A 26,045-nucleotide genomic window follows, 5' to 3' on the forward strand; every position below is an offset into this window, starting at 1 on the left:
ACAAAAGGGATCATTTTATAAATAAAAATCTGAACTGGTAAAATACTATAAATTTTAGATATGGGTAGTAATACATTTTGGACAAAACTGGGAGTTTACATACAGAACATCTCTAGAAACAACAAACAGGAAATATTCAGGAGCCTTCCCACTCTTTTCAGATTATTGCAACAGATCTCAAATCCAAATAATGGGCTCTTCAACAGAAGAAATTAGCATTTCATTGCCAATGACGGATGAAGTAAAAAAAGAGGGGGAAGACTTTCTATAAGTGAGAGGAAATCCATAAGGAAAAGAGCACAGCAGCACAACGAGAGGCCATGAGAGGGACAGAGGCACAGGCAGGGGGGCATTAAACCACATGCAGGTCATTTAAACTCCAAGGCTGAACAGAAGCAATTCAATGCCAGTGCCGGTGTGGGCACTTTCTTGAACTGTCTTGTGTAAGGTGTCATTAGGAAAGCACTGACTCCCCATACCGCGACCCTGTAGTCTGTCTCATCCACTAAAGACAAAATCGCTTTACCTTCCAGACCAGCCTCCTCTGGCAGCATTCGCACAGATCCACGAGGAACTCAAAGATGGAGGCAGGATCGCCCACGCCCCATTTTTACTGTTCACCCACTACATGTACAGCAGGCTTGACCTGCTACAAGCTTTCGATAAATTATGATCTTAATTTAGACTTTCAAATAATCTTACTAAAAGCTCCGTCAAACCAGACATGTAAGGAGCTGCTCGTGTTTAAAGGGACCTATTATAATTTTCTTTACTTACTTATGTGCTGTTACAGCAGCTGATGTTCATGCTATGTAAGAGCAAAAACCTCAGGCTTAAAGCAGGTAAATGCTCCATTTCTGGCCATTTTTTAAAGGATTTCAAGATATCTAAATGCACAGAAGCTCCACCCACCTTTTGTTTGCAAAGGACAGCCAATCAAAAGAAAGCTTGTATAAAGGGAGGAATGCAACAGCTTGATGCATTCGGGGGTCGCACAAAGCCCCAGCATAATCTAAAAAAAACAGTAAAGACTTAAACTAGAACTCAGAGTCCAAGAAGCGTAGAGCTAGAAATAAGCATAGTAGGTCCACTTTAAATCACCATACATCTTATTTACAAGCACATGAAAAAAATTACCAAATCAAACTAACAGATCTACATGTTTCCCTGGAAAAAAGCCCTCCCGTTCACATGGATTACTGTTTGCTTTATTAAACAAATCTATAAAAATCAATAAAAGCTCCAATTTCATTACTTCTGTACCAGCATTTTAACAGAGAGTCCAGAATTTTGGGGAAATATGTTATTAATTTTGTGGCTGAACGCTAAATTAGAAGATCAATACATCCTACCAACCAGTGTTTCGTCAGATTTTAAAAAAGCAGATACGATGTGTTAAATAGGGATGTTTGGAGCTGCTTTTAGGTGGCTGTTGTCTTTGGACAGAGCCAGGAAGTCTGTTTGGAGTCTTTAAGTTAACCAGATGCTCGCAGTAACTTTAGGTACTGGCATGAGAATGGTATCAATTTTCTCATCCAACTTTGAGCCCAAAAACAAACAAGCATATTTCCCAAAATGCCAAACTGATATCTAAATCGTCTGCACTCAAAGAAGACTTTTTCAAATTTCAGCATGAATGTGTAATTTGAAAAAGAAAGCAATCTTTAGTGGCTGTTTTGCAACATGTGTTTAATGTTCTCCGGTCAGATGTCCGGTCAGCGTTACCATTCCATCTGCATTCCCAAATATCTTTTTTTTTGGTGATATATCATTCAAGGAGGTCGTAAAAACAGAGAAAAAAAATCAATCAACAAGCTAAAAAACAAAAAAGAGGGCAAATCAAACTTTCAATGCCATTAATCAGCCAAGCTCTTGGTAGGCTAATATTATAAAAGCAAGTGACCGAAAAGCATCATGCAGCATAAGAGGTATGTTCACAAACTAGGCTTGGCAGTCTTCATACATAAGTAATGGGTATGTTCTGTAAGATCTGTATAAGAGCTATACCTTTTCTCATAAAATACAGCTCACAGGTTTGTTTTGGACCCCATTACTAGGAATCCTCTCAAATTTCCAATTAGGAACAACTACAGGGATTAAAGCTGTCTGATTTTTCTTTTCTCATAAAACATAACATGCATATTGTAAGTTTACAGTGTTCTAACAACACATTTCTTTGCCATAAGTAATGGCATTTGCTTCCTCTGAAAAGCTAGTTCAAGTTGAGTGAGTTGAAGCTATTTCTCCTTAAAGACAAAAGCTGCCTTGGAAACAAGAGCGCTACCGGGGCAGAAGAGAGTGCAGACACTTTGGAGGGCCCTAGAGGAGACTGCAAAGCCTATCAAAAATGTATTAGTACCATTTTTGATAATTTTGGAGGAAAAATAAATCAAAAAATGGTTTTCTCCAATTTTTTTTTTTAATATCGCTAAAATCATAATCGTAATTATAATAATAGTGAGTAGAAAGGAAAGGGTGAGAGGATCAGCCTTAGTGTTTAAACTGAGTCTCACCTGGAATGACAGAGATAGTTTTCAATGCTCGGAGAACTCTGAATGTTCTCAGCGCAGATACATTGCCCAGGTCCACAAACTCTGTTATATATCTGAAATAGGGGAAGGATCACACACAGAACAAACACGATGACAAAAACCACACACGCCAAGAGCACAACACCACCGAACCAGGAGGAAACGACGCCACTCACAGAGCCTGTCCACTGAGGAGAAGGGTGGAAGGTAAAAGGAAAGAAAGACACACACACCTAACACCGACCCCGCCCCACTGCCCCCAACCCCACCCCGCACCATCCTGTCTTACCTGGAATTACAGAAATAGTTTTCAATGCCCTCAACACCCTGAACGTGCGCAGAGCTGAGACATTGCCTAGGTTTACAAACTCTGTTATATACCTGCAGGATCAAACCACAGTTACAACAGCTTATTATTTACATGCAGATAAACGGTGAAAAGATCAATTCAGACAAAGATGGGCTTTGTGAGAAACAATGACATTTTGTATGATGGCCTTTTTGGGGGGGAGGGTGGGGGGTGTATTTGCTCATATGGAAATAAGTAAACTAGGTGATTTATAGTCGCTGGGAAGACACTGAGCATTAAATTGGATTTTGCAGGCTCCTGACGACTGAGAGAGAAAATGTGAATGACAAGAATTGGATGGCGAGAGGGAGATGAATCAGACTGAATGACAGGGAGGTGTGGGTGTTGTCAAGGAGGCCGAGCAGTGTCAGATGGAGATCTTCGATTCCCAAAGAGAAAACCAGAGAAGTCTCGGCTCAAATGAGGAAACACAGAAGACGGGTTATCAGATAGGAAACAGGAAAAAGATAATAACTAAAACATCAGTTTACTTTAACCCAACCCAAATACACAACGTATTTGTGTCCAATTTAACGTCCTATTTACTCAGAGCTCGATCGAAATTAAAATACTTACGCCATCGAAATGACCATGAAATCCAGCCAGTTCCATGGATCTCTTAGGAATGTAAACCCATCTATACAGAAGCCTCGCGCAGTGATCTTTACAAGAGACTCAAACGTATAAATTCCCGTGAACGTGTACCTGGAAGACAAAGCGTTGACAGAATCAGTTCACCGCGCTAGATCAAAGCTCGCTCATTTCTAAGTGCCTGCACCTTCATTAACTGTTAAGACACCCAGGAAATGCCGACGTTAGATAAAATTAGAATCATACAAAATCAGATAAAACACTTTTCTGTCGGTCTAATGTTTTATTAGAATGTTGCTTCATTACATTTGAGCCACACAAATTTCACACAAAAACAGAGGTTTTCAAATACACAGCGATGGTGTCCAGAGGCACAATTACAAATAGTGTCCTGTAGCATATAACCCCATCAGTGTTTTCTTCTGAAATCTTGATTCTTGTGTGAAAAATATGTAGTATGGTTATTGTGCAGAGGGTTTAAAGAGAAAATTCCAAATTTTAAATTTCACAGAATTTGACCATCTGTGACTCAGATGTAGTGCCAACATAGGGACACAAACTTTTATCACCCATTTATATAACTATGAAAACAGATAAAGTGTACTTACTCTACTTGTTTTGACCACTCAGGAGGATCGCTAAAGGTCATGAATATACAGTTGGTCAAAATAGTACACATAATGATCATGCTGAAAAGAGTGAGGAGCATGTTAAGGAAAACGCAGACTGTAGTGGTAATCACATACATCATCAAGCTTCTATGATATTGTAAAACATAAGAATAAAAAATACAGCTTGCAGTAGGTAACGTATGTCCTACAGTCGAGTACGCATAAACAGCCAGCAATATTTAAACAGTTAAAGTCAAGACATGAACTCAAAGCACTTAACTGAAGGTGGTTAAACGTAACCACTACTATTAAATATTTAAACAGTATATATTTAGGGGAAATGCAAAACTACAGTACATTTTAAAGGTGCAAAGCTTTCAATGCAGAGAGGCTGACACTCAAAGGAAACCAGGGAAACGTCAGACTTGGCTTTCAATGCCTGCAGAGGTCAGTATTAGTTGTGCCTTGAAATATTTGAACAATATTTCTGTACAGCATTAACCAGCAGTTGCAAAGACCTACACAGTGCACTATACACAAATGTAGATTTATTTTGGCAGGAGGTGGGCAAAATAAAATGCCACTCACATTACTGCTTTTCTGTTTTATTTTACTTACTTTTTTTATATATGTATAAAAATAATTAATTTGTGCCTAAACTGGAAAACCTTTAATTATGCACCTTGCCTCATTTAGTATATATGCGCAGATCTTTAAATAAACCACGTGTATCTGCGGGCACCACTAACTCACAGGTTGCATTGCTGCAGGAAGGAGGCACAGTGGGGGTCCACACAGCCAAAGTGTGTTTTGTTGTGTAGAAGATGAAAACCTTCTGCTTCATTTTTAAACCAGATGCCCAAACAGTCGTGTGTCACATGACACACAGCTGGCTCACTTCCCTTAACTTGTGCAAATAGATAAGATAAAACAAGTCAAATAAAATATATTTCAAAAATCACATAAAATATTAACATGCAGCTCTGATCAGCTGAGGTCCTAAAGCAAGTTTCCTTTTATGTCTTTAACAGTGCTTCAAATCGAGAGGGGTGCATCCTCCAACTGTTCATTCTGGATTCTTAGATAATGCACCGATAATGTGCTTACCGAGAGGTCTAGCTTGGCTTACTGTTAAGGATGACTCATCATTTGTGCTAGCCTTTCCCTTCAGTGATAAAATGGCTACTGCATGGCGTCCTCTGTGCTCTTTCTTGACTGTAACAAACCGACTCTCTCCTGTACCTCCACTCACAGGAAACGTCGATAGCAGCGCGAGCAGAAAGACAGAACGCATCATGAATAATACACAAAAACAGGAAACCTTTTCAGTCCCAGCAGTTTAGAAACCATTTCAAAGGATATGAATGTATCAAAATTTTAATAGCTAATCGCCTAACCGGATTAAAAGGACTTATTAAGTACAAGGCAGGTGTGGCACTAAAACGGAAGATTGTCTTCCCTTTATTTAGCACTATAAATGTCTGTGGAGAGAAGAAACAGAGAGAGAGAGAGAGAGAGACAGTTAACAATCAGAAAGATTATAAATAGACAAAGAACAATAGCAAGGAATATTTAAAAATGTATATGTCATCCTATTTGAAACATTGTGAAAACATTTTCTGCGAGGCATACACGGCTAGTATGCGGACGATAAATAAACAACGTGCATTTGGGCATTTAAGTAAAATGCTGCTTTTAAACAAATGCAAATAAAGTGAGAACTGCTGGCAGGATGACTGTGTGTTGTCCCAGAATCTCAGTGCTGCACCGCCCACTGTGGCGTCTTTAAGGGGAAGGAAACGGGCAAAACCGAGAGGAGCTTGCGAGCCACTTTCTGTGGATAACCTCATAATTGTTTAAATAAAACATGGCGATTTGCATGAAACATTCATGGAACTGTGCATTTGCACAAGTGATATGGGGCCCTTGTGCTTTTAACAAGGCATCTCTCACTCCACGTTAAGCCTCTGAAGAGACACCGACAGTGGAGTCAGGAGGGAGGGAGAGGAGGAGGAAAGAGGAGAAGCGGGGCGGATGGGTGGGGAGGTGGGAAGCAAGGCGCCTCACGGCGGTGGCGTCACATGACCGCGTGTATTTTGTGCGTTTTTGACAGAAATAAGGTGCGTGCCTGAGTTCTTACTATAACATAAACGTCTGAAAAAAACAAAATGACGAATGCGTCCACTTACAAATAAGACGGATCACCCCTGATGTCAATATTACCTAAATGAAGGGAGACGTCAGCACAGTTTCAAATGACTGGACCTACTTCCTTCCTCCAACCTTCCTCTCTTATTATAATTATAGGTCAGTGCAGCATCTCCCGCATCATTAACACTGTCATCTACCAGTCAAGACAATCACACGCTTGGAAATGTCCCATCATGACATTTCTCTTAAACACAGCCATCATGCACATATGCAGGGTACACATCCATGACTCACAAACAAATGCATAATTACACACATCACATGCAGCAGCAGCACCACAGCACAATCAATAACCACCACTGTCACCCTGACACACATGTACTCCACAGCTATCCATGAAGCGCTTTTTTTTGGTAACACATGACAAAAGTGCTGCTGCAAAGCTACTGAAAATTTCATAATCTAGAGCTGAGCGAGGAGGAGAGGCAGAGAAGGCAGGGGGGTGGAGAGCGAGTGAAGCAGGCAGGCAGGGAGCAACTGTGGCAACAGCAGGCTGAGGAGAAGCAGGGCACGAGGAGCCAGAACGGGGAAGCTGGGCAGAAGACGAAGAGGAGGACGGGAGGGAGGGGGGATGGGTGGGAGAGAGAAACCAAGAGCGGCTTCGACACAGAAGCTCGATCCAGCAGGCAGGGCTGCAGCATCTGCATCCGTCAGGGCCTCAACAGCCATTCAGTGACCCTTCCTTTTTTTGACCCTTGTGGCAAGCGATAAATGGGCTGCGTTTATGGCGCCTTTAGCCCGAAAGCCCCACAATCACAGAGACATTAATATATGAATGCTATAAGGCCTTCCTATGAGATGCCCATGCATTCCTTGCCGTGCTTTCGCCCTGTTTATGCCATTTGGTGTGCAAAAAAATATATTTTTGCATTGTCTCTAGAGGCATGCTGAAATATTCCTGACAATGTTATTAAAATAGATGAAAATGAAACCATTATGGACTGTAAGGTAATATTACTGTAAACATCTTTAACCAGTCCACACAAGACAAAATGCTGCGTTTTCTCCGATATACATCCACTGATATGATGGGGCAAAGAACTTGTGACAGGGGTGACTTCAGTCATCTTATTTTTGAGACGCTCTGCTGTGTCTGTGGCAGATCTTTGTCCTCAGCAAAACATGTTTTGGTTATCTTGGCTGCAGCATGAAGGACAGCAAATGTGCTCATGCATCCTTGCACATGTTGTCTGTTTCATCTCTGTCCTCTCTTCATCTCTCCCTCCCTTCCTTCTATGTCCTCTCCTTGAAATCTTTCGCCGGCCTTGAACAGTGATGGCAACCACGACCCGGCCTAGCTCAGCTCAGCGTGGCACAGCCCTGCTCGGGCCACCAACCAGGCGGGGAGGGCCATTGCTGCGTCATCACCTAGCTAGCCTCCCGGCGTTCTGTCTCAGCTACAAGATGGCCTAAAAGAGTCACGAATCTAGATTTATCTGGAAGATGAGGAGCAACCTTCCTTTACATATATTCCCCCTCATCTTTCTGCACCTCCTTCCTGCAAGGGAGCTATCCAGATGCAACCTGCCACCTCTCAAATGACAAAGACACACAGGGCAAACGTTCTCCCATCAAGGTCACCACCTGATCTGGTGTCACTGCAGCATCGGCTCCCTTTGGTATCAGAATGACACTAGATTAGGGGCCGTAATTAGATTTGCCTGAAGCCAAGAAGCAAAGACAAGAAGCAAGAGCAGAAGCGAGGCTGCACGGCTCACACGCATGTGTGTCATTAATATGGAACATGTGGGGGGAAACAGACAGGTGAGCTGCACGTAAGCAAGTGAACAATCGACAGTGCCGTGGATCCCTGGACATGTTTGCCACGTGTCATCTGAATCGTGTCTCCTTGTGCGCTGGACTGGTGCGTTACATAACAGTCAGTGTGCACGGTGTAAAGACAGAGAGGTATAACACGGAGACAGACGGAGAGGAACGCTGATGCTGATGCTGTGCAGCCAAACGCACACACGCACAATATCTAAACAAATCTGTTCAGGTAACGACGATGACTAAACACAGCATTACCCTCCTGTTTTGTCAGGTAGGGTTTGCTATATTTTGAGATACTCTGTGTGGACCGAGGTTTACACAACGCCGTTGTCAAAACGTGCAGCAGTTTTGAAATGAATATATGATCAAAGGAGACCATCTTGAACGAAAATGCCAATTTTGTTATATAACTTTTTTTTGACTATAAATAGATAACAAACAACGCTACCATGGTAGAAGGTTTTAGCCTTAACTGCTCGGTCCTATTATGAACACACGAGCATTGAACTCACCACAGTACACCTTGCATTTGCACTGATGCTTAAGGAAAGGAGAGAACAGCCATTTTATGATAAATTATTCTCGCACTCCTACGAGTAAAAATGTAGAACTCTTAGAAGCATCTTTAGCTCTACAGCTTTCCATAATACAGTTTCTTTATAGTTTGACTTTGAGCCTCTAATTCTCCCTTTTTCAATATCTGCAAGCCGTGTCTTCTGTTCTTTAAGTTCGGAGGCTTTTGCACAACAAAAACAGTTGAGTGAAACAAATGCAGTCTCCAACAGTTTAGGCTAACAGGTGCACATTAAAAGACTGTCAAGGTCACCTGTTTGTCCTCACACTGAGGACGACCAGACGTCAGACATGACAGAAACCCCAGAGAGACACGTGTCTCCTTTAAGACGACCAGAGTCCTCTCAGCCTGCTGCTGCTTCTCTCTCCTGCCACAGATTAATTTTTCAACAATTAGGAAAGTCTGTCATGTGGAACAACGGTCTTTCAACAGTAACTGCTTCTGACCTTTTCCCCAAAGCCCTGTGAGCACATTGGAGATACAGCAACGGCCCACTCAACAGCTCGAGAGCTCGGCTCCAACACTCCCCAAAGGTCTTCGAGGAGGAAAACGTAATTACCTCCTGCAGCCTAATTATAAAATCAAAAATAACTGTAAACATAGCATCCCTGAAAGTCAAGTGTCAAAAAACCCCTAAAAAAACCCACAGTGACTCTGCTGTCTGCGTAATTTCCGGTCATAACTTGTGACTCACTTCAACATAATGAAGTTTCTTATCTACTGAATGCTGTCCAAACCAATTATGTACTAAAATTATGAATGTCTGAGTTCATCTGATGTAACACAACGTCAGAGGGATAACAACACAATCACAATGTCTCAGGTTAAAATTTACTACAACCACTACAGTCAGATGCTACAACTATTTCTTCCAGATGCCACGCAAACGTTGGATTTTTGTTTTAAACTGAGCTCAACTGATCACAATCAAATCTCTCAATATGAAAAACAACATTGAAAAAAGATCAAAAGAAAAGTGTTTTATGACAAAAAGAGTGCAAACACAAATCAGGCCAAGCACAAGGATGGAAAGGTAACAGTGTTGTAACAGGGTCACATTTTCACTTGCCAAATGCAATATTAAAGGTTTTTGGGAGGAATATTTTGAGCATTTTGGAAGCCTGAGAGCGAGGGACAAACACCAGAAACATTGCACTGCACCAATATTTGCAGCAATGAGAGTCAGATACTTTGTTTTAGAATAAAGCCAGCGCTCAATTTGACTAAAATCATTGTTGTGTGTGTGTGTGTGTGTGTGTGTGTGTGTGTGTGTGTGTGTGTGTGTGTGAATACTCACTTTTTGAGAATTCACGTAGAATGGGTCCAGATCCTCCAGTGGTATCGCCGCCATTCCCTTAGGGATGTCCCCATAGATGTAGGGCAGGCTCTTCCCAGCCTCCAGGTCACTGTTGGGTTTGGGCTTGTTCTCGTCATCGTCGTCACGGTAGCTGCTGTCCTGCTTGGGTGGCTTTTTGTTCTTCTCCTCTTGGATGCGCTGCTCAAGGACCGCCAAAGATTCTGGAGTAAACTTCCTGAAGCTGTCAGGTCCTGGCGGTGCAAGAAGGGGTGCGGCCATGTTTTCATCCTGCAGCTACTTAGTCTTTAGGTTTGTACCATCCACGGTAGCAGCTCTGCGGGAAGCAGGAGGGGGGAATATAACATGAAATGACGTACTACAAAAATGGTGGCCTGAAATTAACAGTTAGCTGGGTGCCCATTTAGAAAGATTACAGAAAAAAGAGACAATACAGCTGCAAAATGTTATTTTATGCACCAAAAGAACAAGAAAATGTTGAGATCTTGTAATGTTAAATATATATATATGTGTGTGTGTATAAGCATTTGCAGGCTAACAGATCTCCTCCATCTACTTTATCTCCATTAAGGAAGTGAGCTGAAGAGAACCATTAACAGACATTTGTTAAATGATCCTCTGAAGCAGCAGAGTGTGTGGTTGACTTAAATAAAGAGAATATTTTAGATAAGAGTGTTAAAGAGCAATGCATAATGGTTATTCTCATAAGATGGGGGAAATATCAGATAATATACTGAGGAAGCCTCTTGGATGAGAGGTTTTCACAAGCCTAAAGAAGCCCAGTTGCATTCTTATTTCAAGCTTTCTAGTCAACCATGACCTGGATGACTGTGAACCTACAAAGGCAAATGTGTAGGTTTATATAAAAACATGCATATTCAGTCATTTCCAACCTTTGAGGAGCTGTTTTACCAAGAAAGAACTCCAAACCAGTGGTATATGCTTCAGCTGATGAATATGGTCGGTTTTGCCATTTCACCTCAGGTTGTATTTTTTTATTGGTTACATATATTTGCGTTGCCATGGTAAATCAGATGTTGCACAGGTTAACAAACAAATATGTAAATATTAAAGAAGATGTATTTTATAATTAATTGAATGAAGATCAAGTTCCACCTGCACAAAAATCAAACCACAGGTTTAAAAATCTCACCCCTCATGACTCTGTTAAACAAAAAGGCCTTACAGTAAAGGCTTTCTCCAAAACGCAAAGAGGGTAACATGACAAATGTTCAAGCTGCAGGAACACCGGGCAGTGCTGAAGCAAAGAGGAAGGAGCTGAAATTAGAGTTCAGTTAAGCCAGACTTGAAAAATTAACGAAATCATTAGAATTTTTGGAGGATTTCTAAAACATCACCCTCCCCTCTCTTCGCCCTGTGTTCCACCTCCTGCTGCAGCGCAAAATCCTTTCATTTCAACAGGAGCAAGGTGTCTGCAGCCTGAACAGGACAGGCGGCCATATTTGAGTCAGCGGGCCCCGTCACTTCCCTGCCTCCCTCTTACATAACAGCGTCTAATTGAAATGTTCGACGCGTTAAAGCTGGCATCACACGGGAAAGACTCCACTCTGCGTGTCCCGACACTCGGTGGAAAAAGCACAGGAGACGTGAAGCAGGTGAGGCGAGAGGTCTGTTTTAAAATGGACACCAGAACCTCGGAGCCTTCTGCTGCGAGGCTGGCGCTGTCCGCTTCAGCACTGCACGAGCTCATATTCATACACGTGCGCGCGCACGTGAGTGCCTACAAAAAAGGTGCGGGGGGGTGCACACAACCCTCCGTTCTTTTCTTTTTTCTTTTTCTTCCCCGACACCTTCAGGCCTGTAGTTTATCCTTCAAATCTCCTCAATTATTAAGTCGTGGTGGCAACACTCGTCTCGTTATCTGTCCCATCGGCTGCTGCTTACATCTAAGCCTAGCAGTGCGATCAGTGTCACACAGAAACGGAGAACATTCTGGCATCTTCTCGGTCAAATCAACTTGTTTCCTAAAGGTTTGAATTAGAGCCACTGCGTTTCCAATCTATTCCTGAGCTGAGCTTCACAGAGAAGCTGTGGGTTATACTGCGCAGTCAAGTGGCCCGCTACAACCAAATTGGCCAAAGCTGTATTGCTGCAGTGGGAGGTTTACATGTTAAAAATTGTCACGCTGAGGTAAGCGCAACCGTGGATCAAAGTCACGAGTGTGGTGTCGATGTAAAAATAACAATCAGGTACATTTTATCCTCCCTGTGAAACAGCAAACATGGTTTTGTTTTTCTTGGGGGTTTTTGTCTTCTCCGGGATGTTCTGTGCGCTTTTGCGCGTTGTCTTCAAGGATCTGCACCACACCCGTGAAGCCATGTCGACTGCCAAATCAATAAGGCTCTATCTGTGCACAAATAACCCAGGCTGCGAAGCTAAAAGTAACACACAGTCTGCACCACGGCGTTAAACACGACGATTAGAAAACAGCAATGCTCATGTCACGCCAAAATCACCTGGAGGAATGCAAATTTCCCGTCTGTCGGTGATGGAAAGAAGATCGGGCTACTTACATAGCATCAGCCCCTTCTTGAAGCCTTGTGGGGTTTCAAGTGCATCATCCTTTAGTCCGGAGGATATAAAGAAAAAAGCCCAAATTAAAAATAAAAACCTACAAAGTTTTCTGGGCTTCGAAGAAGTCAGACGGCGCCCTGCCTGAAGCCTAACCTATGAGACATTTTCTCCTCCCTCCCCTGTTTTCTAATCAGTACCTCCGATCCTCGGTGAAATGGTTAATCTGATAAATTCCGACAACAACTGGCTGTTAAATATATTTCCCCCCCTCTTCGCACTGGTTCAGCCGGTAGATGCCCATCGAGCGCAGACACCCTGTTTCGTCGCGCTCGCTCCCCCAAAAAAAGATGCGGGGCAGTGTGCAGCTCTGCGACATTTAGGCTACGCAGGGATAGCCTACCGACGGAGAGAAAATCTGCCCTCACCTACCGACGCGCGCCAGGCTTTCCCCAACGGTTACAAACGAAGGATACTCACTTCGTAAGCGTTACAATGAATCCAGAGAGCCGTTGCAGGACTGCAGATGTGAAAAGGCTTGGGGAGAAACTGCGGTTGTCGCCATATTGTTGCTGCTACCTTCCCCCTCAGCGCGAGCGGTTTTCCTGCATAATTGATGACTCTCAGCAGAATGTGAGGGAGTGTCGGAGAGCGCGTTTCGTAAAATCGTAAAGGTCATTTAGGCCCGCAGACTCCAAACCCCCCCAGTGAGCGCCTCACAGCACAGGATCAGGGATGATCCATGGTGAGAGACTGTGCGCAGAAAACACGCTCAAGGTTTTTCTGACAAAACGCATTGGCTCACTGTGTGAGCAGTGTGTGTGTGCAGTGTGTGTGTAGTGTGTGTGCAATGCAGGAATTTATCATGTGTAGGCATTCAAATAGGGGAGGCCACTACATGTCTGAGATATGGGAAGAAAATAATAGTTTCTTGAAAGACATTAAAGCTGATGAGTGTATGAAAACACAGTTACACACACGCGCGCGCGAACACACAACTAACGCCTTAATTGTTTCTCTTTCTCACATGTTACACATCAGTGTTATAAACATTTGTTCACTTATCGTCACATACTTGCAAATATATTATTTAAGCCGAGCACCTCATCTCCAAATGACTGTTTTCACTTACAGGCCTCCTCCAGCACTTCGCCCTTTAATAGCACAAATTTAAATGCAAATAGGCAGCTCTTAATCCGCTAACCTGCCCTCTGTCTTTTTGCTGTTACGTAATGCGCGCGCTCGTGTGTGAATCAATGCAAACGGAGCCTTAAAATATATCAAGAGCTTTCACGTTTCTTTAAAGTAGCTGCTTTTCCGTTAAAACTTTTTTTACGCAGATCAAAAGAGCTGAACGTGCACCTGACGTCATCGGTGGTCGGAACAGTTTCTGTTTGCGATCAAAAATACACATATATATTTATATATACATTTATGAAGGAAAAGAGTTTAAACTAAATGGAGTTAAAAGGTCTTCTCCTGTGTCTGAACGTCTGCTATTTGACTGCATTATCCACTTCGCCACAGAAGAGTGAGTACCTGCAGAAGTTTAAGTGTTATTTCTTCTTTTCCTCCACTTTTTAGTAAAGTATTCAGCCAGTTTTTGATTATCAGTAACTTCAGATCCTGTTTTGCGGTGTTTTTTTGTTGTTGTTTTTTTAGCACAGCCCCTCTTTCTTGGACCCGAGTGTTATTTAGGTGAAATTTTCTAATTTTCTAATGAACTAATATAAGTTTTGTTTTGTTTTGTTTAAAACAGGTGTCTCAGTTCAGCTTTTTGAGATGATGGCTAATATTGAGCAGCTAACTTTACTGGGTCCATGTGCTGACTGTGACTCAGCACTTTACCTGATAAACATTTTATTTGTGTTATGATATGATGAGGTCTCAGTGATACACTCAGTTCACTTCCTCGCTGAAAATGTGCTTTCTTTGTTTCTTTACTAACAGAAAGATTAACTAGCACATCACCCGCAGTTTTGCACTTTAAGAAAAATTTAACCATTCACCCACTATTCACTATTATGTGTCATCACAAAAGCAGACAAAAACAACTAATACTATTTTATTCAAATTTTTATATTTTATATATATTCGTTTGGTTTCTATCACCACTGCTGTCACCAAAACCTATATAATCATTGGCTATTTTGGATGTCTGTTGCGCTTTGAAAATTATTCGGTAGCACTTTTTAGTACAGCTCGGCAAGAATGTGGTAATAGGGGGGTGAACAAGGAGAAACAAGCAGGTAACAGTATAAAAATAGCAGGTTATTACCCCAGAAAGTTAATGTTGGATCCCTCTCAATAATCCAGTTAAGGGGATATTACTAGTATCCAAGTAATGTCCAAGTAATTAAGGTATGGTTAATGCGATTATCATTATATGGTAATAGTATCCTAATATGTTAAAGCGTCAACCAGTACTACAATATTATTATGAGACTACTACCGATATGACCTGTATATTTGAGTGGTGAGTAACACTAGAAAGGAGCTGTATAATTGTGTTTTTCACATTAAAATGAAAAACACATTTAAAGTTTACGTACAAGTCAACTTAAAACCTTTTTTTTAATCTTTATTAGGTTGTGGGGAACGGCCTCTTTTTGGTCCTCCAGGTGCTTCTCGGATTGTGGGTGGCCGGGAGGCTCCCGAGGGGGCGTGGCCATGGCAGGTCAGCATCCAGATCCAATACAGACACCACTGTGGTGGCACTATCCTCAGTAGCGTCTGGGTGCTCACTGCCACACACTGCTTCTACCATCACCTGTGAGTCCCTTAAAAGTAACAGTTAGGGCACTTTGCACAAACAATTGGGGGGGTGTCTTTACCGCAACGTTATTGGCGTGAAGGTAAACGCTGACAGAGTCTGCTTCCATTTACGTATATGTTTTTGTTTTACTCTTTTCTTTTGTGTCCAGACGGATCGGCCTAAGCTATTTTCGTGTGGTGGCAGGACTAAATACGCTATCTTCTCCAGGAAAATACGCCCAGGTCCGCTCCATCAGGGGAGTGAAAATGCACGATGATTACAACATTATCACATCCGATAACGACGTGACGCTGTTGCTGCTCAGCTCGCCCTTTAAGTTCACCAACTACATCCAGCCTATTTGCTTTCCTGGTGATGTGATCCATGAGGCCACGCTCAACCTCAGCCACTGCTTCATCAGTGGATGGGGAAGCACCTATTACAAAGGTGGGAAAGGCCAGAGTTACTATTTTAAAATAAGAAAAAATCGTATTTAGTTTAGGGCAGGGATGTCAAACATAAGGTCTGGGGGGCAAAATTGGAGCCAATATGGCCCATTTTACATTTTTGGAAAAAGTGAATGATAAATTTTTGGACTTTTAAACGTATTTTTATAAGTTTTACAACTTTACATGCTGACAAAGACCAACAGCCACACCCATTTATACTATATCAAAGGAGCTAAGTAATAGATAAACAAGTAAATGACAAAAAAGTCTGTTTTCCATTTTCTACCATAGAAATTTTAGTTCAACAAAAGAACATTTTTGAAAATGAATAAAACCTGTTTGTTGTTTTTGTAAATAGGAAATAGGAGAGTCTGTACAGTGAGATAGCAGAACTTTTTCTTCAATTTTACACATTTATCAGGTAGAGAAACAGAGATTTACTACTGATCTTTTTATCTTTTATTAACACATCTGAATGTGGGCTCTGCCAGCTCCTGGCAACACAAGTCAGATGAAAGGTTAAGAAAATGATTGAAATAGCTGAGTTTATTGATGTCAACCAAAGCATGCAAAAAGTGAAGGGGTTCTGAAGTATTTGCAGCTGTATTATCTGTATGTCCGGTTTTAGAAGTCATCAGTGCAGCAGACAAACTTCTCATCCTCTGGAAGTTTAATGTGAGAGCAGGAAAAGTTTACAAAGAGAACGATGAGAAATTTTAGTAAAGGTGAAAAAAACTCCACTGGCAAGTTACTGCTGAACTTAACATCTACTTGACTATTATGTGGCCTTTCATAAGTTCTTATCAACAGAGATAATGCACGTTGCTGAATGTTAGAGCTCGTCTTAGCCCTGAAGCCTACCTCATAAGATGAAAACTAGAAAACTTGATGTTGTTAAGCTGGCATGTGTTGAATACCAAAAAGATTTGCCAGGGCAGTTGAACTGGCTCTTGAAGATTCTTAAGAACATCTTGAGATCTTGAAGGCTGCTACTCAAAATACAGCCCGCTGGTTTTCAGAGGATTGTGTAGAAATCCAGAAACTTCTAGAAAGTCAGAACCAGCCTTCCTCACAGTAAAGACCAAAACGCAGAAAGAAAGAAACACTTGGAGTTCCTGATGCTACAAAAAGAAGGAGAAGAATTGCAGATTCTGTCAGATAAGAACGACTCCCAAGGCTTGTTTGCTGCACTGAAGGCAAACTGTGGTGATGTTACACTGGTGACATCTGACAGGAGATATGAAGGACACCACTGAGTGATGAAAGGAACGGTTTTAGAACCTCTTTAACACAATTTCAAGTCCCAGTTAGAGCTCGGCTGTGTATATCCATTTCAAAAAGTCGGGTATCAGGTCAGGCTCTTATATCTCTACAACAACTCCTGGAAACAGAAAAGATCACACTGAATAGAAAGAAAGAATCAGTGAAACGCCATATGGAGATCACTGGGGTGCACTCTGAAACCTGAGAAGTGCAGAATTGTCAAATCAGGTGTTCATGCTGCGCAAGGCATTTGTTGACCAGGTTACAGTGCCTCACAAATAAGGTGGCACATCAGCTTCGAGTTGGGCGGTCACTCAGTGCAACAGATGTGGAAAACTGTCATTTCTAGGGCAGGTCGCACAAGTGTGGCTATCACAGTCTAATCTACAACCGAGTCACAATGGGCTGCTAGTGACCTGTTTTTGAATATATTATATCATGTAGATACTGAAAGCATGATTTTTTTCCTCTGCTTTTAAATGTCACTCTCACATTACATCACATATATTAATAAAGTTTTTTCAAAGCATCTTTGGTGTGTGAACTGCAGGCCCGCAGACGAACAAACTGCAGGAAGCTGAGGTGGAGCTCATCGACAGACGAACATGTAACCGGGTCACCTGGTATAACGGCATCATCACTGAGAAGATGATCTGCGCAGGACTGGAGAGCGGAGCAGCCGATTCCTGTCAGGTGCTGATCCTTGGGTTTTGTTTTTGTTTTTTATTAAGTCACTACGGGCTGGTTGAAAGAAAACTTCACGCTGTTTGTGTCTGCTTCAGGGTGACAGCGGGGGCCCGCTGCAGTGCTACAGCGAGAATCAGGATAGGTTTTATCTGGTTGGCGTGACGAGCTTCGGAGATGAGTGTGGACTTCCTCACAAGCCTGGGGTGTACGCACGAGTCAGCATTTTTTCAAAGTGGCTGACTGCGAGTCAGACAGCGGTAGCAGCATCTGCTGTCCACAGAGCGAGCACGGGAGTCATCGCAGCGCTGCTCGCTGCTGCTTTGACGCTGCTCTGAAACATCCAGACTGGCAGCAATAAATATCCTAACTAAAGCAAACAGCTCTGAACGCCACACGCTTATTTTTTCATACACAGTTCATAACAACAACCCTGTTAGAGCTGTCAGAGCTTTTTTAAAGGCACAGCAGCTTACTTTGGAGTGATGGTGTAATTTGTTGTCAAGCCAGAAACGCTCTGATTGTTTCACATGAGATATCTGTTTATTAATTTTCTTTGTACAGCATGTAAATACAGACAGAGACACATGTATGTGATGACATATGCTTCGTCTTAAAATGAGCTCGCATTTTTTAACACGTTGCTTTTGTTATCAGTAATAGAAGGAGGGTTAAGAAGTGCTAATAATGGATGGTTTTTATTTCTCTGCTGCAAGGAGTTGTTTCCTTTGGCGAGACGAGTCCATTAGAAATACGACAGCTGTAATATGACTGTGAAAGGCAGCTGCTTCCTTGGAATTCACTTTATTGGCGACATTTCCACAACAACTTATCTTGCTTAGATTATCTCATAGAGTTTTTAAGGCACTCAGCAGAAGAGAGAAGAGCTTTTAAACTCCTGAGTGGGTAAAAAAAAAGATGTCAGAGCTTTTATTTATTAGGAAGACCAGAAGTTTCCTTTTTTTTTTCCTAATAAAAGCTTTAAAACATCCAGAAAAAAACTTTATTAAGAGCGACAGATTGTATTAAGTTTAATTCCTGGATTAATGGCATGTCTGTAGGTGATTATATAAATGTATTAACAGCCTGATTTTAACTGATTAGCCTGATTTAGAGTTTCTAGATGGTGTTTTTAAGAAAGCTTTTCTTTTAAGAAACACATTTCCAGTGTCTAATAAAACTAAATTATTCTGTTTCAGAAATCGAATTATTCTTGCATTAATATATATATATATATATATATATATATATATATATATATATATATATATATATATATATATATAAAAATAAATGAATAAAAAAGTAACTAAATGTAAAGCTTCTTCCTTTCTGATACTACTTTGTTACACAGCAATAGGCCTAGGCTGCTGGGGTCTTCCCATGATGCATTGTTTCTTTTTCACTTTCTTTGTGTTTCCACTCTGCATTTAATCATGACTTATTATCAAATCTCTGGCTCTCTTCCACAGTGTGGTTTTATCGCCCCCCCTGCCCCTCACTCCCAAACGGGCGTAGCAGAAAGCTGCCCCTCCCTGAGCCTGGTTCTACCAGAGGTTTCTTCCTGTTAAAAGGGAGTTTTTCCTTCCCAGTGTCGCCAAATGCTTGCCAGTAGGAAGTCGTGTGATTATTGGAATTTTCCTTATATATTGTCGGGACTTTACCGTAGAATATAAAGTGGTTTGACGGGACCTTTGTTGCAATTAGTTGATCATCAATCAACTATTAATTATCTGTTGGTTCAAGTAAAGAAATATCTTATTTTATTAGATGTGAATATTTGTAAGAAACGCAAAACTGAAGTGTGGCATCTTAACACCCCCCCAACACACACACAGAGCAGAAACACTGACACCTGCTGGAGGGAAGATGCCATTTTCTTTCTTGTTGCAGATGAGAAAAGAAGAAGTACAAGACAAGTCTGACAAAGCAATTTTTTTATTATTTGACATGAAACACATCCAATGACAGAGTGACAGTGTTTTTGTCAAGTAAGACATGTTGTTGTTGTTGTTGTTAGAAGTTATCGCACCATTAACCAGTTGAGAATGTCTTTGCTGCAGCTCGACGATGCATAGTGAACAGACAGTTGCTGAGGTATACATTGTGGGCCCTTGAGTTTGTGGGGTTTTGCGTTTGCGTGTACGAGTAAAAGATCCTAATTTCATTACCTCGCAGGTACATTTACATTTTGTGCTTAGGATAACTTTGGAGGTTTGAAATGTTCGCCATTCGTCACAACACAATATGAAAACTCACATAAATATTCAGAGCGCATTGTCCATCAGATCCCGAACCGATGATGATGCAAGTATGGAGTGACTGAAGACATGTTGGCATGGAAAAAGAATGACTTGGTTTCACACAAAAGGGCATCTTCTTGTAATGACACTGGAGAACAAAACTGTCAACTTTCCCTTATTGAATAGCACCAATGTCTATTGAAAAGGCTTGAAGGCCAACATGAAATTATAAAACTTTATTAAAACTTGTCAGAGTGAAACAGTAGCGACAAAGCAATAATCACACAGCAGCCTCAGAAACCTCAGAAGACGCGTGACTCCAATTTCACTGGCACGCACACACGCCGTCGGTGTCGGTCACCGATTGAAACGTGGTTTAATCGACGTGCGACAAAGCCGCTCCTACATCAAACCAGCTGCTTGCAGATAAAGATTGCATCAGGAAAATATTGATGAAATCCCTAGAAAATATATTAAAATTCCAATTTTGGATGGAAAGAGTAAAAATACAGTGGAGGCGACATTAAAAAAAAAAGAAGAAGAAATTAAAAAAAACAGGTTTACCATTTTGGGAAAATTCTTACAAAAGACAAAACTTGTTGCACCATAAAAGCCAAATATCACTGCTGAACACACACGCGCGCACACACACACACTCTCACACACACATAAAATGATATTGGGAAAGTGCACGTTTGTTCCTGCCCACTGAAACCTTTTTTTTGTTGCTTGCGATGTGGTAACCTTAAAATAATAACAATGCAGAAAATGCTGTCAAGTATGAAAGATCAAGTCAAGTTTTTTTTTGTTTTTTTTTATCTACAGATTCATTTTCATGTACACATTAACACCAGTAATACAGTATTTGACCTCTAAAATACAGTATACAGACATCTTTATTACTTCACTTTTTAAAGGAGGGTTCTGCAATTTTTAAAAAATCTTTTGAATCACAGGTTTGTTGCGGATTGTTCCCAGTTCATTTTCTTTTTTTTTAGTGTTGCCCACATTCAGAATTAATGGGTCTGAGTGATGATGGTTATGTTAAAATCAGAAAGGTATGAGCACGAACATGAAACACCAGCCTTCCTCTTAAAAAACTTCTTTTTTTTTTAAAATGTATGTGTGAGTTTTGAGCTACAAACTGGTTTCCGATTTCTCGCTTAGATTCGGTGAAACAGTTCTTTAAATAAGCAATAAAAGTACAGAAGTTCCACAGGTTTAATAAGGCAAAGCTCCTCATTCTTGGTTTCTTTGTTTTGCTTTTTTTTTTTTTTTTTTTAATTCAATGGTCCATTATCGTAAATGTCACCATGGTAAAAGGCACCGACTTGCCTTCAGATTTTCTACATTTATCTAATCAGCTGTGACACTAAATGAAACACGTTCTTTGATATAAGGTGGAAAACTACACACAGACTGAAAGCTAGCAGCTCACTTCAGAACCTCAGACCAAGCCAGGCGAAGCCGAACAAAACGGCCCTTGAACACAGAGAAGTTGGACCTTAAATTTTGTTTAGCGTTTTTTTGGTCTGCTATTGCTTTCAGAGCCTAGAGTGCCAAACTCCAGATTAAGCCTCCGATGTATTAACATCACATTAAAGCCACATTAGAGCTAAACATTTGACTTTATAAAGAAATTTGGCGACTTCACCCACAAAAAGAAAACCTTAAAAACTTCCCCCAACTTTCTAATTTGAATCTCTCCCTGGAAGTTCCCCGTGCATATCGGGCGATGCTGGAGCTCAGCTGCAGGAGCCTGGATTAAATTGGCCTTTGCTATCTCTCCTACTTTCCTAAGGTTACCAAAATGTCCCTGCAAAACTGTCAGACTGAGCAAGCTGGTTGTCATCTACAACCCAAAGAACAAACAATAGTTTTCAGCTCATGAGTCCACAGGATCCAGGCCCAAAAGCTGCACATCACAACGGCAAATTCTACTGTGTAGCCTCCCTGTTGCACTTGCTGTGCCAGATTTGTATCCCTGAGGTGTTTTCCTCTTCAGCAAAACTAAATCCAGTCTGAAATGTTCAGTCTAATGCACCAGTGAGAGGTGCATTAGCTGTTCTGGGGTGCACAAGGAGACCACATTGAAGGTGCGATCGGACAAATTTCAAATCACTTCCGGTTAGTTCTTCTCATGGGTGAAGTCACAAAAGTTTGTGAGATTTTTTTAAAGAAAATAAATACCCGGTGAGAAAAACGACACATTCACACAGAGACACCACTGTTCTCAAGATATTTCCTTAAAAAACAAAACCTTTAGATGAACCAAACGCTCATCTATACTGGCTATAGCTACATTTGTACAACACAAACAGTGCTGTCATTTATAGTCATACGTATTTATTTCTTTACAACGTTTTAGCTGACAGATAAAGAGTAAAGAGAGTTAGCTGCAAACGTGTTAAAAGGAGAAGAGAAACAGAAGGTTGTCTGGGAATAACTTCAGAACATTCTTGGTCTCCCTCATTAACACCGGGTACTTATTTCTTCTTTAAGAGCAACTCTTGTTGAGCGCCGGGAGGCTGTGAATGCTTTTACATGAGAGGCACAAAAACTGTGACAAAGCCTGAACATTCAGCATAGGCAGCGAAACAACTGCTGTGAGAATCCTTGGCTCGCGAAGCTTGTTTTCGTTTTGTTTCGAGCCCGCATGTAGACGTCACCTGCACTCCCAGCTGGCATGCACACCTAAACACAGACTATAGTTTCGAAAGTTGTTCTGAAAATTGGCGCTTTTTAAAAATAGATTAGTACTATCACAATCATACGAGCTATCTACCCCACCGACTCCTACTCACACCGAAGATGAAGAATCTGTTTCATCTTTACTACTCGGGTTCATGAAGTCTTTCTTTTCCCACACCAACAAGTAATTCAAGCATTTTTTTAAAGATATTTTTTTGTTTTGTCATTGTCGACACTAAGTCTGCCAGCAAACATCGCGTGTGATGGAAAGTGGACGCCACTGTGCACCTGGTGGGCAATTGTGTCAGGACTGCCCGCTGTGGGCTGTGCTTGCTTGTGGCGCTTTTAATACTGATGTGGATTTGCTCTTTTTGACAGCAGCAGGCATGAGGGGTGGGGGAGGCAGGAGACAGGAAATCGAGGTGCGAGGACGTAAAGTGCAAGGGGAGAAGTTCCAGTGCACCTTCAAGATTAGACGGGTTTAAAAAAAACAGGAAAATCTGACACATGAGCATGCATGGTTCAGGAGGAAAGCAAAAGGACAGAAAAATGAGGGGAGGATTCCATTCTTCTCTTTCTGGGAGTAATTAAAATATCCTAAAAACATGAGTTTGACGAGGGAGAGGTGGGTGCAGAAAAAAAAGGATGATGGGATTTCTCCCAGTCGACACGTGCGTCTACCTTTCAGGAGCAGAGAAAGTGTCAGGCCCCACAGTAGAAATCTCAGTGAACCTGGACTGCAGCAATCGAGCAGGTGGAAGTAAAGACAGAACAGTTTCTGAGAGGGAAGCATGTTGTCGTTACAGTACTTGAGTTGTTTCTCGCGTTCCCACGCCGTTTGGCATTTCCAATGAGTGTGTCTGAGGTTTTAACTTCGGGGCTGCTACTGTACACGTCCCCAAAGTCCTTCTCCCTCGTTGTCTGTTCTCGGAGCCTGGCTCAGGTTTCTGCATCAGTTGGTGAAGGGTGTTCACATGTTGTAGGCCACGTAGATGGGGTCCAGTTGGTCAGCCAGGAAGGAGTCTCGTAGATGCATCCTCTGCTTCTCTCCCCGGGAGTTGATGGGGATCACCCCCGGGTCCACGATGACCACCACTCCGACGATGAGGTGGTGCTCCTCCAGGACCACGTTGGTGACGAGTGGCACCAGGTCCAAGGCCTCCTGCTCCGAGCCGCTAAGCTCCGCCACCACCACCAGCAGGTTGGTCCATGTAAACACGGCACTGCGAAGCGAGAAGTGGGAAAAGTTCAGGTTTCTGCTACTGTTTGCTACGAGGATCAACAACGCCACGTTAAGTGCACATCTGCTGCTCCTTACCTCTCTGCGATGCTGCGGTGGGCGCGGGACACGGACGTCTCGATGTCAATGGGGTGATAACGCAGCCCCCTCAACTCCAGCGTTTCATCCAGGGATCCCACCACAAACAAGGCATCATGGCGATCTGTGCCGGGGACATAAAACTATTTGATTATTTACAGTTCCTACAATATAAAGTGTCTTGTTTTAAAGATCTGGCTACAACTGTGGAACCTGTAGATTAGGGTCCAATGTTGTGATGCATTTGTGATGAGAACTTTCAGTACAACCAAGCATTTACATTTTAAAGGGTTCAACACCAATTGCTCCTCCAAGTCATTATTACATTATTACAATGTCACAAAACATCTTTTATCAAATGTCCTCTCACCTCCACTTGCATCCAGCAGCTCTGTTCTCTTGATGAAACCCAAGTAACTGGTCCTGGCCCACAGAGTTTGGGGCTCCCCAAAGCTGAGCCTGGTGTTGAAGTGGTCTGCCTGCAGGCTCTCCTCCCCATAAATGGTGTAGTAGCCACTGGCATTGTGTGGGCTGTTCACCCAAATCTGCACAAAAAAAAAAAAAGACTTTCTGAATCACTTTGGCTGCTAACTTTTGACAAGAAGAGAGAAATTTGACTAAAAATCAACATAAAATAAATCTTTTGACTGTCGCCCTCTTCCTTTACTCCGTGCCGGTGAAATCGGACGGTTTGTGGCACATGTTTGCGCACTCACCTCACCAAGATGCGAGTCTCCCAGTGGGCCTCTGGTCTCTGGGTTGACTATGATGACTCTCACTCCTGGTAGGATCTTCGAGGAGGAAATGAGAGGAGAATTTCACTTTAAGACTCCTTTAACCAACTCTTTTAGTGCTCTGGTTCTGTGGCCACAGTGAGCATCACATAAGTGAGTTTTACCAGTCAGTGATCAATACTTACAGTGCCCGACTCCATGAGTGGAAGACTCTGTGGCGCTCCTCTTTCCACTAGCCTCACCCTGAGGGACACAGAGAAAAGACAAGCCCGTCAGTCTTTCTGTTGTTGTCCACCAGCTGCATCACGTGACTAATGTGGTTGCCTTTGTGCTGCTTTATGAGACTCTTCAGCCTTACCTGTCGTGACGCAGGGACTTCATGTCAACATAGACAGTGGAGGGGTCTGGTCCAGCAGTGCCCTAGTGATACGGAGGGAGGGGGGTAATACATTAAAAACAAAGATTTTTAGCTTACAGATGAATAAGTTATTATCAGAAGTTATTAACATTCAGTACATCTCCTTGTGCAGCTCAGATGACATGGTTTTCTATTTTTGTTGAGCAGAACCAAAAAAAATGCCTGATTTGGGTCAAAATGTCCTCATAAGACTGCATATTTGCGAAACCAACCTGAAGGCAGATGGCTAGGTTGACCCTCGAGCCAAAGGCGGTGCTGACGGCGCGAGGTGAAAGGCCGAGGTCTTTGAAGAGCTTGGAGAAAGACTGCGTGAGAGCGAGGCGAGGACGCTCCTCTGCTATCACCACACAGCTCCGCACGCACGACAGGTTCAGACCGCGCGCCTGCAGACACGAACGGCTAAAGGTCACTCATTTTTAACAGGTGTAGACGGTAGCTTGACGCAAACATGGATTCTGCATTACTGAACATTTTCATCCAAAGTAGAAGGAAAACCGAATGAGGACAGATAAAGGATAAAATAAAGATGAGCACAGACAGAGACAGATAGTGATTTTAAAGCAGATATGATACATGTAAGGCCCATAAGGCTGTAAACATGCAATCTACTTAATTAGCATGCTAGCTCGCTGGCAGGTGATCTGTCTGAATGAATAAGGTGAATAATTTTTTAAGCCTGAGACAGGTGTTTATTACTCTGCTTCACAGCAGAAATATTTTCTGTCATAAAGTAATTTATCACTGTGTTGTTTGTCAGAGTAACAACAGAAATGACAGCACGCTAATCTGAGAGGAGGAACCACATCTGGGAGATTATGTGAGTGTGTTTGTGACCTTCAGCATCTCCGTCTGGGTGCCCAGGCCTTTGGTGCAGAGCTCCATGACAGAATACGAGCAAAAGGTGTCTCTGATCTTGTACTGACTGAGCGTGCTCAGCCACACGGGCAGCGAGCTCTCCAGCTCCAGGGGAGGGATAAGGATGGACTGGTGACCTGAGTAAACA

At 42.1% G+C, this 26,045-nt stretch overlaps 3 protein-coding genes across 9 annotated transcripts in view; 1 reads left to right on the forward strand and 2 right to left on the reverse strand.

Moving 5' to 3' along the window:
• scn8aa (sodium channel, voltage gated, type VIII, alpha subunit a) overlaps positions 1–13,209 on the reverse strand; it is a 51,136-nt gene extending 37,927 nt beyond the window's left edge. For 2 of the 5 annotated variants that reach the window (XM_084917302.1, XM_084917305.1), the window contains exons 1-6: positions 12,968–13,209; positions 9,938–10,271; positions 5,445–5,563; positions 4,080–4,169; positions 3,457–3,585; positions 2,821–2,912 (exon numbers count right to left, since the gene is read on the reverse strand). In XM_084917302.1, the coding sequence (XP_084773428.1) occupies positions 2,821–2,912; positions 3,457–3,585; positions 4,080–4,169; positions 5,445–5,563; positions 9,938–10,216 (709 nt within the window). In that variant the 5' untranslated portion in view covers positions 10,217–10,271; positions 12,968–13,209. Of the gene's footprint in view, positions 1–2,513; positions 2,606–2,820; positions 2,913–3,456; positions 3,586–4,079; positions 4,170–5,444; positions 5,564–9,937; positions 10,272–12,489; positions 12,621–12,967 lie in introns of those variants that run through there. The other 3 variants (XM_084917301.1, XM_084917304.1, XM_084917303.1) reach the window with 3 other exon arrangements.
• LOC146363819 (transmembrane protease serine 12) lies at positions 13,145–18,850 on the forward strand. 2 transcript variants are annotated; one of them, XM_084917307.1, is made up of 5 exons: positions 13,145–13,232; positions 15,076–15,259; positions 15,412–15,689; positions 17,505–17,647; positions 17,737–18,850. In XM_084917307.1, exons 1-5 carry the CDS (start codon positions 13,223–13,225, stop codon positions 17,974–17,976), a joined length of 855 nt encoding a protein of 284 aa, XP_084773433.1. In that variant the 5' UTR covers positions 13,145–13,222; the 3' UTR covers positions 17,977–18,850. The 2 variants fall into 2 exon arrangements, with proteins under 2 accessions (XP_084773433.1, XP_084773432.1); XM_084917306.1 differs by lacking the exon at positions 13,145–13,232 and adding an exon at positions 13,385–14,018.
• A 710-nt stretch (positions 18,851–19,560) lies between these two features.
• dip2ba (DIP2 acetate--CoA ligase B (putative)a) overlaps positions 19,561–26,045 on the reverse strand; it is a 46,122-nt gene continuing 39,637 nt past the window's right edge. For both annotated transcript variants that reach the window (XM_084916254.1, XM_084916253.1), the window contains 8 exons: positions 25,877–26,045; positions 25,255–25,425; positions 24,983–25,044; positions 24,810–24,867; positions 24,607–24,681; positions 24,261–24,435; positions 23,891–24,014; positions 19,561–23,795 (listed from right to left, as the gene is read on the reverse strand). In XM_084916254.1, coding sequence (XP_084772380.1) covers positions 23,543–23,795; positions 23,891–24,014; positions 24,261–24,435; positions 24,607–24,681; positions 24,810–24,867; positions 24,983–25,044; positions 25,255–25,425; positions 25,877–26,045 — 1,087 coding nt within the window. In that variant the 3' untranslated portion in view covers positions 19,561–23,542. The remainder of the gene's footprint in view (positions 23,796–23,890; positions 24,015–24,260; positions 24,436–24,606; positions 24,682–24,809; positions 24,868–24,982; positions 25,045–25,254; positions 25,426–25,876) is intronic.

This window comes from Perissodus microlepis, chromosome 20 (assembly GCF_051167445.1).
Source record: "Perissodus microlepis isolate ML-2025 ecotype Zambia chromosome 20, ASM5116744v1, whole genome shotgun sequence".
Classification (NCBI taxonomy): domain Eukaryota; kingdom Metazoa; phylum Chordata; class Actinopteri; order Cichliformes; family Cichlidae; genus Perissodus; species Perissodus microlepis.